At 40.3% G+C, this 18,870-nt stretch overlaps 1 protein-coding gene across 2 annotated transcripts in view; it reads right to left on the reverse strand.

The window, feature by feature from the left end:
• Positions 1–2,155: 2,155 nt before the first annotated feature.
• Positions 2,156–18,870, reverse strand: part of LOC138472975 (gamma-aminobutyric acid receptor subunit pi-like) — a 1,132,082-nt gene continuing 1,115,367 nt past the window's right edge. For both annotated transcript variants that reach the window (XM_069611405.1, XM_069611406.1), the window contains one exon: positions 2,156–2,998. In XM_069611405.1, coding sequence (XP_069467506.1) covers positions 2,684–2,998 — 315 coding nt within the window. In that variant the 3' untranslated portion in view covers positions 2,156–2,683. The remainder of the gene's footprint in view (positions 2,999–18,870) is intronic.

The following is an 18,870-nucleotide window of genomic DNA, read 5'->3' on the forward strand; positions in this document are numbered from 1 at the left end:
CTGAACAATGCATTGTGGCCATGAAAACTAGATCAAAAGCATGCTTCATATTTTTTCAAACCCACTGTAACAGTGATGGCGTTTGCAGAAATTCAGTCAAACCTGAACTCAAGTCTGCTGTACTTGCTACCGTTTTTCTCGAGTGATATCGTTTCTACACATACATTTACACATTTACTTCATCACAAATTCAATATTTATGTGGGATGGACTCAGGTTTCTTGTATTCTGTTTAATATGCTGGCTGGAGGGTTACACTTATCCAGCCATTTCTTCGTTGAATGGAGATGTCTGCGTATTTGTGTTCTGTACAACCTGATAATCAATACCAGGTGATACAACAGGAATCATGTTGCTCGTATGAGAAAGATCTCTGAAATGTACAGCTGTTGCCAATTTACAAAAAATAAAGCAGGGGTTCTATCATTGCTTTGAATTATCTTATTTAATACAATGCAAAGTGACCTTGCATAGCGCACATTTAGGGGGTCTTGCAAACAGGATATTTTTCTTATGTCGATTCGGCACAAGGAAGATTTGAGCTTCAAATGAATCGCCATTAGACTTTTTAGACTTTCACTTTGTAGGTAGCTGGGTAACAGCAGTAGATCTACCCTGTATTCCATTCTTGGGATTGGCATGCGGAGTGGAGGTCCTGACTCACTGTATCTGTCCAGACTGAAAACTGAATGTCTTGACATTCTGGGCAAACTGGGGATGCCTGCTGAGCTCCTTATATGCACTCCAATGAAGGTAAAAAAAAACTCTTGGAATATTCAGATTGGAGTTGAACTGTGGACAGGGTTCTTGAAACTAATTTGTATAGCCAACTTGTCTCCCTTATTAAAAAGGGGGGATTATGGAGCCCTATTTAGTCAAATTCCTGAACAAAGATTGGAGACAGGAATATATGCGTTTCAGATTCAACATGCTTCTCACAGGTGAAATCACTGATATAAGGGATAGAGGAAGGGATCAATTCTCACCATGCAGATTCTGCGGTAATGCAGATTGTATTGCAACGTTAAAACACTTATTGATAGAGTGTGCTGCATTGAGAGCAAAACACATAACATATTTCAGTAGGTTTGTGCCGAATACTCAATGTGTAGATTTAAACAACTTGTGGTCGGAAATGCTGCATGGTCGTAGGGTTATATTACAGATTGCCATAGTTAGATACTTGGTAGATATCTGCAAACTGTCTGAATACAAGGTTGTGAAATGAGGATATTATGCATTATATGTTTCTTGGGTCTAGGCTGGTGGCGCTTTCGTATAAAGTTTATGTACAAACTAAAGGTGTATTCTAAGTACTGCTCTGAAACTGTGTTAGGTAACATGGGATTAATCGACTGTCTGAATACAAGTTTGTGAAATGAGGATGTCATGCATTATATGTTTCTTGGGTCTAGGCTGGTGGCGCTTTCGTATAAAGTTTATGTACAAACTAAAGGTGTATTCTAAGTGCTGCTCTGAAACTGTGTTAGGTAACATGGGATTAATCGACTGTCTGAATACAAGTTTGTGAAATGAGGATGTTATGCATTATATGTTTCCTGTGATCAGCCTTTTGGCACTTTCGTATAAACTTTCTGTACATTACTAAGGATGTATAGTCTAAGTTATGTTTTGAAACCGTCTCAAGTATCGTGGGATTAACTGACTATGAAAACACTGTAAATGTGTATGTATTTAAGTGGTTTTATCAGCATGTCTTTGTATGTTTTTTAGAAGCTCAATTATGTTCAGTCTCGTGATTGTTTTATTGCTAATTTATAGTTGTTTCAATGCAGTTATATTCTTTTGTGTGTTGTATATTTTTGTATTTCTTTATTCAGCAACAAAGCACAGTTTCTGTTTTCTTTCAACTTTTGTAAAGGTTACTTGGAAACTATATACAAATAAATAAATAAATAAATACATACATAAAAAAAACCTGTTCTAACAAATATTCTGCAAATGTTGGAAACTTAAAGAATTACCATACATTGATACATTCATAGTCAAATGCACAGACATTTTACATCAACCTTTAAAATTATATGCATAAGTACTAGTAAAATCACACATATCTGTCGATCACACTTTGTTGCTTGCAGTTTCATCATTAAATATTCTGTGTTTTATCTAAAAAAAATAAAGCGAGTGTGGATCCTTTCACAAAAACAAGTCAATACATAACTGTTTATTGATTTCCCTTTGAAATATTTAGCACATATACAGGCTAAACACACCTGCCAACATAATGTATAACTAACATGTATGTTTCATTTATCTTTTCAAAACATACACTAGCTTTCTCTTGAGATGAATGGCACAACGAAGGATCGGCATGCAAAAGTAGCAGTTGCTATTAGGCCAAGGAAATTATGTTAATTCATTAAAAAATGTCACTTATTGCAGGACTTGCAGTATGTAATAAAAACGCAGACTTGAATCATCGCAAATGTTACCACATGTCCTTTTATGATGCGGCAAAAAGAGGAAAATAATAATTCGACTTCCACGTATTTTACCACAAAAATCAAAACGATGTTAAAGCAAACCTGGACCACAAGCTGAAGAATTTTCAAGCTCATAAAAATAACAATCTTCGTTTTCAGTCTCAACGCAAAGCCCGTCCTGCTGCTGCTTTTCCTTGGTTTCTTGTATATACAGAACAGTCTGCTATTAAACCACATCAGAAGTACAAATAATACACCCAGTACATTAAATTAACTAACATGAAGGATATTGGAAAGGAGAGTCTGGCATAAGTGTCTATGTGGTGTGGATTATTCACGTGGAAGCAGTCGAAGATGCAGAAAAGCCTCTTCATCACTGACATGGGGGTGGTGTTGCAGCCACTGCTTTTGCCTTTCTCCTGCTTTCTGCCTGTTCTGCCATCAGTTTGGTTGCTCTCTTTGGCTTTCTTCTTCGCAGCGTCCTTGTTGTTGGAAATGGCCGCAATAATTCCATTGATTTCCATCTCTTCTTCATCCTCTGTCACATTATGCTGTTGGAAAACAAAAATGTGTCTTATTTCAAAGGGAGGAGATGATTAATTGTCAGAGGCAGAAAGGGGTTCTGATGGCACGCAACGGTCTCAGACAAAAACAAACCTTTTGGCTCCCACATATGTTACACTCAATCGGTCGGGCATTTTCATGTCCAGAGTGATTGTGAAATGGTATGAAACAGTTTGAAGCACCTGGTGGCTGCACTGAGCACATTCAAATCAAGGGATTTATTTATCAAAGATTACGGACCCGATTTACTAAGAACTTTTGTGGCTGAAAAAGCTTTTACGGCAGAAGAACTTGTGAAAACTGTGGCTGGTGCAAATTGTGTTTGATTCAGACAAAAATGCAAATATCCATCTGTGGCCGATCTCTGTAAATAGAAAATTGCCTGCACCTAAACGGCATTGGCAAAATAGGTGTTTTAGAGGAGTGTCAATGGCTACGTACCCTAAATATGGGAGAAATCTCAGAAAAGATGTAACCTCATTCCCAAAAAACGAAGTAACGTCCTCCTGTTCCAAGCTGCACACATTGCAAACTAGCATATGTCATATTTGGAGCAGGAGCTAATTTGTAAAAGCATGCTTTTTTTGGTTGCGTTTTCCAAGGTCATATTTGGAACAGCAGCTAATCTGTAAAACATGTTTTTTTGTTGCTTGTAAACAAAAAATGTTGTGTTTGTTTGTTTTATTTATTTGTATGGTGCACCGAACCCGGAGATAACTGGAACCAAGAGGTACAAGAAGACTTTAGGCTTAGGTTATATAGTACAGAGTACCAAGGTAGGTATTCACAGGAATAGTGGCAGTGAAGAGGATACATACAATATGAAAAGTACATACATATACAAATAGTAAGGTTATCATAGATAGTGAGTCTGTTACATTTTACTAAGTAGATACAAACGTTAAAGTTATTGGCCCTCATTACAACCCAGGCGTTAAGGGGATAACGGCGCCGTAAAAGGTGGCGGCGCCGTTAAACCCTTAACGCCTGATTACGAGGTCTCTTTGAGGGTTGGAGACTTTAACACCTGCTTTTTGCAGGCATTAAAAACCAACCCGCAAAGGGACCTTGGTGCTAACTACGGTGCCGCAATTTGCAGCACCGTACTTAGCGCCTTCCCCATTCCCATTGAGCCCTATGGGGCAAAAATGGGAATGGGGAAGGGCCATGGCAGCATGGGGAATTACCGCCCCGCCAACCTCGGAATGGGGCGGTAATTCCCCATTCCGCCATGGCGGAGTCGGTAAGTTACCGGCATGGACCATGGTGCTATTAGCACCATGGTCCAACGCCAGGGTCGTAATGACGGCCATTATCTAATGCATGTTACAATATGCAGAAATGGAAAGCAGCGACGTTAAACATCATTAGTTCTCAGCCAGTTCACAAAACTGAAGTAAGTTTGTTCCACTCTCACGTTTGTGCAGCCTTAACTGTGAACCTACTACCACCAGAAGTTAAATCTAGGTATATTAAGGCAGAAATATAAATGACAATGAAAGTGGTTTACTTTGCTTTATGTTTGACATAACTTTAAGAGAAACAAGTATTATTTTTGTGACTTTCACGAACTTGATCTATTTGGAAGTGCAAAGCGTAGGCCCCGCATCTGTGATTCTTTGTGAATCACCTTACATGTGAAAGTAGCGGGCAGCTGCGGGCGCAATATGTCCTACCTCATTTTGAAAACATGTATGACATCCTTTGAAAAAATGGGCCCTATGCCAGTGGATGCAGGAAGGCACTCTTCTTTTCCAAAATAAATACATTAAAAAAGGTATGCAACACTGCCCTGCTACACAACAATGCTCAGTGGATAAATGTTGCGATGCACGTGAGCATCTTAGATGTGTACTCGCTGTGTCTTACCTGTTTCACAAAGTCTAACACTTTAACACATCTGGATATGTCTGCAGCATCTCTGTGCTATTTGGAAGTAAAGGCGACTCACAAGGATTTGCTGAAAGACATGTGAGTGTTGTAGTAGGCATGTACACATGTGCCTTAGTTGGAGGATTTATGAATGAGGTAGGAAGGAGCAGCTGTACATCGGAGAATCCCACCAGAATCTACTGACTTACTACGATACAAATCTTGTGAATTAGACCTAAATACAACATTAAATAATGCTGATAATTGGCAAAGTGTGAGGACATATTTGTGGGTTCTGTTCTTTTCCCTGTGGATCGATGAATGCTATCCGCATTTTAAAATGGTCTCACACATATACATAGACATATACATAGACAGCAGTAAATATTGTATTCACGACCACAGATATAAGCAAATTTACTTTGCTACAACATCATACATAACTCAGGTATAGAAAAAGTAACATATGATAGTCATGAATTACATTGTTTTCTCTGGGTATCCCATTAATAGCCATGGTCTGGACTTTTGTCTGGGAGTTGCATCAGTGTTTAAATAAAGTGTGGTTAAATGTCCCAATTTGAATGCCTTTCCCAGCAACAGAGAAATGTCACATGATCCTGTCAAATCAAAATGTCCCTTGAGGAGAAGCAGACAGTATGCTAAAAGGAAATAGGAGCACAGTTGCAATGCCAACCCTTTTTCTGAAGAAATACAGAATATAATTAAAAAACTCCTCAAAGGTATTGTTTAGTAGGCTGTTACAAACCAATAGAACTGTGTCTACCTCAAAAGACACAATAAACCAAAATTGCCAAATATGTTTTAACTCGATTATCCATTAAACTCCATCCTTTACAGTTTCAAGAAAATACTTTCTTACACCTCATCCCCTGGATCTAAACCCATTGATACAAACCAGATTCGAAACTTGATTTTCAGAATAAGAAGCGTGCCAAAGTTAACAACACCGGGGAGAGGAGATTAGTAAACTAAAAAGTGAAAAAGTGGATGGGAGAAAAAAGAGTGGTATAGTGTGAGAAATAGATGCTGGTTAAGTCTGCAGAAGTGAACAAAGAGGATAACAGGATGAGCAACCAACCATAAAGGAAGGACATAGAAGCACAACCCTGAACATGGCAGTGGGGATTGTTGGGGATGGTGAGGCACAGGGCTTGCATGAGTGAGAGCAGGTAGATGATCTGTGAGACGAGGGTGAGAACCAGCAAAAAACAAAGTTAAAAAACACATGGAAAACACTGAAATTGGCAATAAAGAATCAATCAATATATCTAGACAAGACAACGCTGAATCAGATTTTGGTCAAGACAGATTCGGTAGGGAAATTCAACCAGAGGGAAAGTTGTCTAATGCAACCTTGACCAGAAAATAGATTTGCAAGCAGCATGTATTACATAAAAAATAATGCAATATCAGGATGTGAAACACTTAAAAGTAGCCTTTTCGAACAGGTCCAATTCCATGCAACAAATACACATATTACAAGAAATGTTACATTTGTGGTATGAAATGAAAAGAGATGGACCACGGTAGGGGGAATTGCGCATGGCACAATAACCGAAACAAGTTTCAGTCATACATTTTAAGGTGTAGGTTCTACTTGAGAGTCCTTCAAATATGTCAGCCTGCCCTCTACTATGAATACTTCACTCCAGTCCAGTACACCCCCAATGCAACCATGACCATCCTATTAATCCTGGGACTGGCTAAAGCCCCCAGGGGCCATTTTCAACATTTTCCCCTACCCCTTTTACATCAGAATCCATATTCATCATACTTGTAACCTGTGCTTCTGGCCTTTATTGATCAACGCCACAGCTTTCTGCCCCTCGTCTTAAGATACGTCCAACTAACACACCCTGCTAATCCCTTACTTTACAGTCCCACACACAGTGAGATCAGCATTACTGACAGGAGAGTGCTGTACAATACCTCTTACCTTTACATTCAACATTTCCATAGTGGTTACTCACTCCACAATTGCAAGCGTAACAACTTTCTTTATCCATCTCCCTGCAGGTAGCCTTTTTGTGTATTTCCAGATTTGGAGTTTAATTTGTTTACTCACTACAAGGACCTTCTTGCCCTACATCAAGACATTTTTGATTGAACTTAGTGGGGGAGAGATTTCTGCAAGACCATGACTCAGCAATGTACAGTATGATCATGAATGCCACCATGGTTCACACGACATCTCTATTATACGTACATATTTCCTTTTCCAAAATAAACAGCAATACTATGAGTCTTTTTGTCTTTGATCTTAATCGTATCGCCATGCTCTTCGAGGAATTGTAGTTTGAAGACTTTGGACATTGAAATCAAAGAGTGCATGGGCTCTACAGAAACCTGCAGTAGATCACCAAATAATCCAACAGGATTACAAGCAGCAAAGGGTGTGACAACATTTATTCGCATATAGCTGAAAGAAATGAGTCAGGAAATCAGAATAGTATATGCATTCCAAAAAGTGTAGCCCCCAAGCTCATAAACGTGAAAGAAGGTTTTCCACAATTAAGCTGAAAGAGCAAATTCAGTAAGATACATGTTGCCTATTGCTTTAACAAAGGAGTTCGTAAAGGTAAATTAGGAGGGAGGGCTTGTCTTTAAAGGCCCATCCAAGATCGTTGCAATACTGTTCAGCCCACCCACTTGACATAGACCACTTCCTATCCAAGAGTATGCTATAACACATAAAGGGACAAAACAGTGGACTCAGCATTCACATGATCAGTAACCATGTTCTCAGGCAGGTAAACCCAACTACATGATCTAATTCAGAATGTTTAGGCAGGCTTAGATGCACCTCAGACAGTGTCTTACTTCATCAATCCACAGCCCTATGAACACTTATGCACTTTCCAGCCAATCACTCTTCATTTCACACCACATCCCCTAGCATAGTTATGGCTCCTACGTTACTGCCATCATGATTGATTAATTGATTGATTTTGTTATTTATAATGCACCTATACACAAGTGTTTCGAGATGCAACCAGGCAAGGGAGGGGGGACAAAGGGAAGACAAGACAACAATCTTACTAGGTCTTGTGTTATTGAGATTGTGCAAGTGCGCAATAAGAAGTGCAGGGGGTAGGGTACAGGGTGAAGTGCACACAGAGCAGCCCCCTAAGTGCAAGGAAAGCTTGAAGTACAGATGGCAAACCCGGCCCAGTTGTGCATGGTTAGCCAGGCAGCAGTGCAAGTGGGCCAGGTGGCAAGTACCGAAGTACTTGTCTGGGTGGGGGGGTGTCTTGTAAGATTCAGAGGATCCTGAGCAGCCAGACAGCAGAACGGAGCAGGAGCAAGGGACGGTTAACAGTGGAGAGGGAGCAAGAAAGAAGAGTTGTAAACAGAGGTTGAGGAGCTTGCAGAACTTAAGGAGTTCCGGCTCAAGGAGGAGAGAGGCAGGAAGACCATTGCAGAGGGAGGCATCTGAAGAGGAGAAGCAACTCACCCACAGAGAGTTAGGAGTAGATGAGTAAAGGACTATAGGAAGAAGGTACTTAGGAAGAGAGAGTTCAAGGTAGTGAGGGCCACAGCCCCAGAAAGCCTTGTGGAGGATGCAGAGGGTCTTAAACTTGTTCCGTGCAGCCACCGGGAGCCAGTTGAGGGATTTCAGGGCCAGAGAGATGTGTTTCCTGGACTTGAGGCCAAGGATAAGTCCTGTGATCCTGTTCTGGATGAGTTGAAGAGGGCGAAGAGTAGATATAGGCAGATTTAGAAAGAGGCTGTTGCAGTAGTCCAGCCTAGAGAGAACCAGGGCTCTGGATACAGTGAGCTTCTGGGGGAAGGTGATGGCTGCCGGTCTGTACTGAAGGAGGGTCATGTATGTCCACAGAGCTTAAATAAAATTCCACAGGCTTCCCTTGAAAGAGAGCTGTGTGATGTGAAAATGAGGAACATGCTTATTTTACAACATCTGAGTTTCTTGAAAGCCTATCATTTGAACTTCAAAATTCCATAGAAAGTGTGACAAAACTTTGACAAATTACGAAAAAAGTGGACCAACACAGCATGGACATTGTAGGAGCAAAAAAGGTAGTGCAGCATTTCAATTATGACAATAATTTCATCGGCAACTCAGACCTCTATAGAAGGTGTGTGCTGCTGTACAAAATATGATGGCATTGCAGCCATTGTGGTTGTGTGGCTTAGCACTGATGTGAGGCACTGGGGTGAACTAAAGGAGGGGTGACTTGGGAGTTAGCATTGCATTGCATAGCATTGGCATAGTGTAGTTATAGCATAGGGACAAACAACCATAACACTACTAATCCCCTAAAATACTAATAATTAACCCAAACATACTAAAATGATCAATGTTTAAAATGGTGCACACCATGGGTACAAAATGGGGCTGCAGACACATTACACTGTGATGCTTGTTTGGAAAACCAAATGGACAAAGTAAAACTGTTTTACAGCAATGAAATGAGGCACAGGGTTAGAATGTGCAGAATCATTCTGCTTCAAGCAGCCCATTGTTTAGAGCACAGGAAACTGGAAGGGAAATGTTTCAAATATCCATCTGGGTTGCGGAAGCGACACCCACCTGAAATCTGTACAAGGGTGACTAGAAGAGGAATAGAGAGCTTTCTGGAAACTTACAAAGGCAGACCATGCTGAAGGAGATGGCTGATTGATGGATGACATTACGACTGTGGCTGGAATATTGTATTTTTTCTGTAGGGAGCCATAAGAAGAACAGATGGCAAAGGGAAGGCTTGAAAAGGAAGAGAGGGAGAGAAGGAGGGTCTTTTGGTCTTTGATTTTTTTTGCTGAGAAAGGGAGGAATCAAGAGAGGATTGGAGAGAGGAAAGAGAGAAAATGTGCTAGGATCAGAGACCTTGCTAGGTCGCTTTGTGTGTTCTGAAAGACTGCAGTCTCTGAGCATCAGAGGAGGGTGTCGGGTGATTCTTGACTGAGTCCTGATTACAGTGAGGGGAGAGACGACTTGCACTCTGCTGTGTTGACAAAGTGACATCGATCAGTTGGTAAGAATTATGTGCCACACCAAGACAGATTCTTGTATCTTGTAGATAATCTTACACTAATTCGGAAAAGCCTTTTCTTCTCCGTTCATGGGAGGACAAATGTATTTTCCTGCACAATTAGATACGTGTATGAAAAGCGAAGTTTACCACATTTCCAAAGCAACAATTCCATCTCAATGCTGTTTGTAAAAAGTGTCTGCGCTGCCAAGTTTGGAAATATACAGGTTTGCTTCGCTGGGCACAGAAGAGAGCTTTTTGCCTGGTGTGTAAGAAGCAAGGGAGTTGATAATTAAATAGCTGTAGATTTAAAATCATTGCATTGGTGCTAAGTTAGAAAAGGTAATTGTGAAATTGCTCTGTGTGTGTGTATTATTATGATCTGCAGAAAACGGATAAAGTGAATTACAGAATCACAAAAGATGCTCATGGTTGGTTATTGAGTGGTCTGTGTATTCTTATTATGCATAGAGGGTAAAGTTTGGGGGCGTTTGATACCACCTGCGATAAAATTAGTGTGCACTGCCTTAAACAAAGTCTTGCAATTGTATTCAAAGAGGGCCTGAACAAAAGAGCAAGATTGCAAGCTGATTCCCTATGTTTAGAGGAATGCTTTAGCAAAAAAGGATAGGCACATTGTGGCATGTGCTTGCAGGTGGCGGTAGCAACCCAGAGGTATAAAAAAATCCTACATATGTTGGTGCATTGATCAAGAATCACTTTGGTTAATACAATTGTTAGGCATGGATTTTTATAGCAGGATCATATTGTGTAGTGCTGGTGCATTTTTAATTGTTTTGCCTTTTGTTGTCTCCAATTTCTCCCAGGTCTTTGCATTTGGACTGTGTTTTAACAAGGCATTTACTGCAGTGGCATAGGGTTGACCTTAGTGCAATGCAAGATGACTGAAGTTGGGATTACAGGTCTTTGCACTTTTGCAAAGATGAAAATATATGCTCTGGCAAAGTAGTCTGCTGAGACACTGGAGAGCTGGCGGGAATGAGTAATTTCTGAGATTGATAAAGAAATTCCTGAAGAATTGTTTGCTGATGGAAGTGTGCTACAAACGTGTATGTTGAGGCTCTTTAATTCAGGAGGGCAGAAAGAGCAGATAAATTGTCTAATTCACCTGGCCGCAAAGACGTGGTTTACTCTACATACGTTAGTTAAATTGAGAGTGAAGGACAGTGATTTAATGAAAGCCTTGCACACATATTTTTGCAGGGATGCTTGTGGAAAGGTTGCAATTGGAAGAGAAATTGAAACAGGGTGAGAACTGCATGCAGGCCCAATGTGACTATTTAAGTGCACGATTGGCACAGAAAGTGAAACAGTTTTCGGAGAGTGAGGAAGAGATTATACATTTAAAGACTGCTTCGGATGGTGTTTGAACACATAGGAACCTAGCACTTGCAGAGGTACAAGCACTCAGATATCAGACATCAGAAATTGTGGTAGTCAATCTAAAGAATTACAGGCAATGGAGGATGAGATTTGTAGGTTTATGGATGAGAATGAGAACAATATGGAAACAGTTGATGGTTGTAAAATGCAAATTGCAGAATTGAAAGGGGAAAACATGAAATTAAGGAAAGAAAACCCTGCACTTTACAGTGAAACTCAGGATCTCCAAGCACAGTGTACGGAGATAAGATGGCAACATGTGAGTGTCAGAGGTTTCTTTGGAGTGCAGAGCTGCTCTTGCCCCATGGAGAGCAGGGCATTACTCCCACTGATGCTGAATACACCCACACAATTTTTTCCATATCATTCTATCCAAGTTGCTAAGACGGCCATTTACAGCATGACTCAGTTTCTACAAACTGCACTGGGACATAATTTCAAGGATAGCCCAAGAATTGAATAGGGATAAAACCTTGGAATGGATCATTGAACAAGCCACTAAAATCGATGAAATAATATCTCACTAGAAGGGAGTGGTCAGGAATAGGGAAACCCAAACAAAAAGCTAAAGAATCTACTTCTGCAATTCTAGAGGTAAAATCTGGGAAGATGCGATTTGAGACAGCTCAAATTAAAATAAGGAATGAGATACCACACAATCAGGGGGGCATGGCCAGTATCTTGGTAACTCGCTAAAGGCAGGATTTCGCTATGATATGCTGCAGCCAAATAATACTCAGAATCAGATGTATAAAAGACTGTACCAGGTCTTTTTGCCCAGAGTAGATTTGACCACGCTGCCACAATGGTATATGGAAATCAGGCAAGACTAAGGTATGTAGACAGGCTAATTAAAAATGGAAATCAACAAAGGGAACAATTCAGCAAAATTAGAGATAGAGTGTAAACTATGCACCCTGCCATTATGCTCAATCCTCCCCACAGGTTGACCATGGTCACAGGATGCAGAATCCAGGGGAAACACAAACAGGAACCAGTCTCCTGAAAGCTGACAGAACAGGCCTGATCAGGGTGAAGTCATCCAGTTCCAGCCTACAGCACACTGGGATGAGTTCAGTGGTATGGACCGATTCCAGTGCTTGGAGGCACAGATACAAATGTTTTCTTAGAAGATAGGGAAACTGTGTACATTACAGAAGCATCAACTGAAAGTGTGGAATATTACATGAGTGGCTACTTAGCCAGGCTTCCCACAATGAACGTGTAAATGACAATGATGTACCATTGAATGAACAAACTAAATTGCTTAGCAATTTAAAACCAAGAAAACAAATGAATGACAGTGATATAGAAAATAAAAACAAACACAAGAAGGGGGTATGGTTTAATCTAGAGTTGAACCAAACCATTCATGTGTGTGCAAATGAGACAGAATAAAACAGAAATACACAAGAAGAACCTAAGGAACAAAGAATCAAAAAGCAGTTTAAAAGGCACAGGCAATATGAAATAAGTGAAGTGATAGGTGATGTTATAAAAGCAGGTGAAGAGATTGCATTGCCTGATTGTTCTAATAGTGATCATATGCCTGCAGAAAATAAAACATTTCAAGGATCAGAGTAAAATGAATTTCCAGAAGAATATTTTTGAGCCACAGATACTTCATGCATCAGAAATATATGTTCTTCCACATGACACTTATGAAAATACAGAACTACTGGGTTACAGAGTGAAGGTAAGTCAAAGAGATCCAATGAGGAAAAAGCAGAAGAGGAATTTGGGATGCATACTGGTGGTCCCGAGACAGAAGAGCAGTCAATGGTGATGATCCAGATGAATTCCCAGAATAGAAAATATTAAGCCTGAGATCAGTATTGGGGGCTCGAATAGGAATGGGGAAGGCCCGGGCCCGGGTCCCTTGAGGGAGGAATTACTGGGCCCTCCAAACTCGGAATGGACCGGTAATTCCCCATTCAGGGAACCCGGTTTTGGAGGCAGCCATGCCCATGCCGCCAATAGCGGCATGGCTACCGCCAAAGCCGTAATGAGGCCCAATTTGTCTATTTCTCTTCGAATTTAGATATTAACTACCTTCCTTTGTCAGAGCTCATGGAGCTGGGTGTTGTTGGAGAGGACCCTTGGAGTCCACCCTTGGAGGCCCCTGGACTGAAACCCCCTAGATGAAAAAAGTGGGAGAAGATGGTGAAATGGGCAAGCGTAAAGGAGAAACACAGATTTGGGGAATGGAAGCTGCACCCATGTTGTGAGAACATGTGTGGCATCGACACAAGCCTATCTGGGAAACAGGTGCATATATGCAAAATTGCCGGGACAGCATTAGGCCTTCTGATGGATTTTTTGCTGCAAGTTTATAGGAACCTTCATTTTTCATTAATTCAATACAATGATTGCTTGATGAACCATTCCTCCAATATTTATCCATTCTTGACTCATGAACAATTGATCTGATTTTATTTCTGCTTCTTTAAATCTAGAGACATTGGTTTCAATGTATTTCTAGGTATGGACTCGTAGACTTATTTAAAATTTTATTTTAGCAAAAGGACTCAAGAAGGTTTGGTAAATAAAAAGTTCATATCATGCACAAAACACTTATGCAAAACACTCAGCATCCCCTGTAGCATGGGGAAGACTTTGTGCACTGTCATTCAAAAACATTTTCATTGTGTTATTGCTCTTAACGTCAGGGTGTGATGAATAAGCCATGGGGTTCTTTCCCACAACTAGGAGATTGATATACCAGAATTTATACACTAGCATGAATCGAGATCTGGTCCTAGAGAAATTTCTTAATAAGTCTGAGATTAGATCTGCCCAAGTGAAAGAATGGGGGCAGGTCTGGAAGGAAGGTGCTCAAAGAGCTATAAAAGACTTTCAGTTACAGTTAGAGGAAAATTGTATGAACTCAGCCCATTATAAGAAAATAAGGGGGTGAAGAATGCCTGGCTTTCTGGTTACAGCAATTGACATGGCCATAATTGGTGCTATTGTGGGGACCACGGTCTCCAGGGCAAACACGATTTCTGTTAGTACTTTGGGTGATAAGGCCCAAGAGCTGGGGAAGGATTTTAAAAAGATTCAGCAAAGGTTAGACAATCTCAAATTCAAAAAGACTGAGGTAATTCAGTATATAAATCAAACTATTTTGACTCAAAATGAACATTCGTGGATAATAGAACATAGCATCAACATTGTAGTAAAACATGGCAAACTGATAGTGGACATTTTGAATGTGGTGAATCCTTTGGAAAGCGTTTTGACACAGTTCCTAAGAGAAGTACAAAACGGAGTGTCTCAACTGATACAAGCGCACATTCTTTTGTACTTTGTGTCATTCGATATCATCCGTCAAATGATGGCACAGATGACATGGAGAGAGGTGAAAATAATCCTAGAGAAAATTGCATTTAAAATGGGGTATGCAATACCATTATATATAGATGTTGAAATGATGGAAATAGGTTTTCATTTATGTATCCCATATGTCAATCCAGAGTTGATTTGTCAAACTAAATTGAGGCATAATGTGGGCTTCTGGCAGGCTCACAAATACATCAGAATTGTGACTCCTGAAATAGTGGCTTTTCAGGATTGTGAGCCCAACTTGTATTTAGTGCCAAAGTTGGACACTTGTTCTATTTTTAAGGAACAGCACTACATACATCCGGAGAAGCCATTTATATCTGATGCATCAAACGCGATTTCTGGGTTGGGGCAGATCATGGTATTGCCGAAGGTTCCATGTCTTTATAACGACAACACAAATAACAACAGTTTTTTCTCTGAAATACTGTGTGTTTTAGTTTACAAAAAAAACTTTTCACACTTACAAAGATAAGATACATATACATATATAAAAAAATCATCTACATTTCTTCAATTTCAGATTAAAAAAATTCATTCTAACTTACATTCTCACAATAATCGTTAATCAACATTTGTTGCCGACTTACTGAACCCAACTCATCACAAAAAATTAGATCTTATAAGGGAAAATCTTGTTAGAAACAATGCTTGAAAACATTCACTGCCTACAGTAGGCCTCATATAGACAATATAAGATGTTACTAATTTCGATGTATAGATTGACATAAAGCTAAATTTAAGTCATTTTCATAACACTTCACTTTCTGCAAAAGTTAATTTTCAATTTTGAATATAAATCTACCAAAGCCCACATGAATGCATTGTGAGGATTGTTCATACATTTACACCACAGCATTTCACGTGAAGATACCGAGTTCCCAACATTTTTCTCCCCCAAAAGGGCAAGTCTCTCGTTTTAAAACTGACTACAAAACTGACTACAATAAATAACCAGATGTTTTATAGTTTCCTTTTGTGGTGCTATTTTATAGAAACAACAAATATCTGAATTGGAGTACACCCACTGATTAATGCTTCTTTAGAATGAAGCTGATTCAAACGAAACCGCATATAGATGTCCCGTACTTTAGTATCAGGGAAGCACTCCTCTTACATCAACCTCAGAACCCTTTTGTGTGTGTGTAACACAAATTCTTTATACAACTGATAGGAACCAATTTTTTCATGCGAATCAACCCAACCCATCTGATACAACATTATCAGATCCGCTTTGGTGATATTAATACGTAGAAGGACACAATCCATTTTCTTCTTGAAGAGAACTATTGAATATGGATTGTCTGAAGCCACCATCATGGCAAATTCAACATAGATGGAATTTCTTGGGGGATTCAAGCATTTAATTGATGCCACAAAAAATGAGAAGATAAGCTGGACAAACATAATTATATGCGTATGCACAAGTTTGGAACTGAATTGGCCACATTTAACACCTGTTTCCAAACACGCCCTTGTATAGAACTTAGTAACTCATCGATGCTGTGCAAATAGATCCAAATTATACAAAGTTATCAGTTCAATCTTTAATAGATAATATTGAATTAGTGACATTTTGCAATATTTTCGATAAATTATTTTTAATTGTGAAGTCAATGGTCTAACTTTGGCTGTTAGAAAATCACGCCAATATTTTTGGTGAGAAATCGTTGGTAATGTCAAAACCCAGATATTTCAACATGGAAATTCTATCCAGTTTGTGATTGTTGAAAGTCCATGAAGAGCGTGGAATTTTTTTAGAGCCTGACAATATTGGAATCTTTGATTTGCCTACGTTAGCACATGAGTTATGGTGATAGGCAAAGATGGAAAATGCCTGCAGTTTGTTTTGAAGACCCATAGGTGTTTTATCAAAAATTAAAATATCATCAGCATATGCTAGCCACAGTATTTTGAGATGGCCGAGTTTTACCGGATAGCACAGTATTTGTTCCCAAATTGCTTCAATGTCAACCAAATAAAGGTTAAAAAGTGTAGATGCAAGGATTTTATTTCTCTTTTGTAATTTGGGGGCCCCCAACGCCCCTGTTTCCATAGCTTTTTTACCCCCCTCAAGCTCTCCCCATCCTTTTTAATCTCTCTTTTAAATCTCTTACCCCACCCCCATATATACTTTTACAAAGAAAGGAAACATTTCTTTCGTTATTTAGGTTTCACTGAAAAAGCTTGTTGTTATTTTCATTTTGTTATAAACAATGTATACCGTTGCTGAAGGGTGTGAAGTGTCTATAAGTAATACCAAACATGATCAGTTGGCATATGCCAAATTAGTTAAACACAGGTGCTGGTCAGCACTTTTGCATCAAACTTTACAGTGACCCACAAGGTGTTTAATATGACTGTTCCTAAAGATACAGTGGTGACATTTGGAGGATTAACATTATTTGATATGGACAAGGACCTGTGGTAGGGTAAACTAGAGAATGCTGAATTGTTCCAGAAAGGTACATTTCCCATTGATCTTGATTTTGAATATTTATTGAAACATAAAAATGTGCGCATGATTCAAATGAACACGCATTTAAAACAAACAAAAAATCCTTTGCAGATGGGAAGAAGGTGCAATTTTATCTGGGTCACTTGACTTAAGCCCCACCCACCTGGCGCCTTCCTGGTTGCCGCTCTTTTACCCCACTTAGCAAGCCCCACCCACCTGGTGCTTTCCTGGTTTCCTCTCTTTTTCCCTACTTAAGGAGCCCTAAAGCCTCTTTTCTTTTGCAGATGGGGAGCAGGTGCAAGTGGATCTTGGTCACCTGGCCTAAGTCCCGCCCACCTGGTACCTTCCTGGTTGCTGCACTTTTTCCCACTTAGCAAGCCCCACCCACCCGGTGCCTTCCTGGTTGCCGCTCTTTTTCCCTACTTAAGGAGCCCTCCAGCCTCTTTTCCTTTGCAGATGGGGAGCAGGTGCAAGTGGATCTAGATCACCTGGCCTAAGCACCACCCACCTTTTTAGCCCTGCCTCTTCCTTCCTGCTCTTAACTCTTAAATCAAGGGCATCTCTAGCCCGGGTGTCTGAAGCGAAGGGCCAGTCGAAGAAAAGGGCAATTCCTGTTTGACCTGTTCGGACCAGGAGGATCCAGGGCCAGAACCCCTGCTCAGACAGCAGGTAACCATGCACCAACATGAGTTTGCTCCCTCTGTCCCCACCGGCCATTCCCACTCCTCTGGTCCCCCGTGATGTTCCCTTGTGCCCCCCTTCTCGTACACAGGTGTTGCCTGTTTTACTTGATTCTTCTACTTGCTCCCCCTGACCCCCTAGCCTACTTCTGCAGGAGTCTGTCCTGATACATTCTGGTTTCACCATCACCCTCTTGTGGACAATGCTGGATTTTACTTTTATGGACTTCATTGATTCACAGTGCGTCACTCTTTCTCATGGTGGTCCTGAATCATGCTGTTCCCATCTTCATCTTGTATCCAGGCTTGCAACATTATGTGTTACTACTGACTTCTGCCATTGTATGTGCTCTCCCCTCTTGCTTCTCCACTCTTTTTGAATGCTTACTCTCTGTTCTCTCCTCCTCTCCCTTTCCTATCTCCTCCCCTCATCCCCTTACTTTCTTCTATGCACTTACTCTATCAGAATTGTTCCTGGACCAAGTATGATAGCAACCTCGTCTGTCTCCTCCCCCACCCCTTACTTGTTTTTTTCCTCCCACCACCCCCTCCAGCACTATCTCAAATGTTGTCAGGCCTAGTACGATAGTCGCTCGTTTTGTTCCTACCCTCCCTTTCTGCACCCCTCTCCCTCACCTTTTTTTTTCTCCGGCTCTACCACAAATGTTGTCAGGCCTAGTATGGTAGTCGCCTTTCTGTTTCCGTTTCCTTCCCACTCTGCCCGTCCCTTCCTTATCTATGTTTTAGCTCTTGCACTATCTCAAATGTCGTCAAGACAAGTGCGATAGTTAATTTCACTTCCTTACTGAACATGACCTGTAAGAATGTCATTGTATTTGCCATTGTTCCATCCCTAGACTTGAAGCACTTTGAAACACATTGTGTATAGGTGCTATATAAATAAACTATCATATCATATCATATTATAACAATGTCACTATGGGTGATATGGGTTTGACAGAAGGAGATGCTTAAACACGGGGAACAAGCACAGAAAAGGGATTGGTGATTATGGCTGTGTCAGTAGAATCCATCTTGGTATGGTTTATTGTGCTTACGGTCAAGCTGTACATGATAATGTTCAC

This window comes from Ambystoma mexicanum, chromosome 8 (assembly GCF_040938575.1).
Source record: "Ambystoma mexicanum isolate Mex_15411 chromosome 8, UKY_AmexF1_1, whole genome shotgun sequence".
NCBI classification, from domain to species: Eukaryota; Metazoa; Chordata; class Amphibia; order Caudata; family Ambystomatidae; genus Ambystoma; species Ambystoma mexicanum.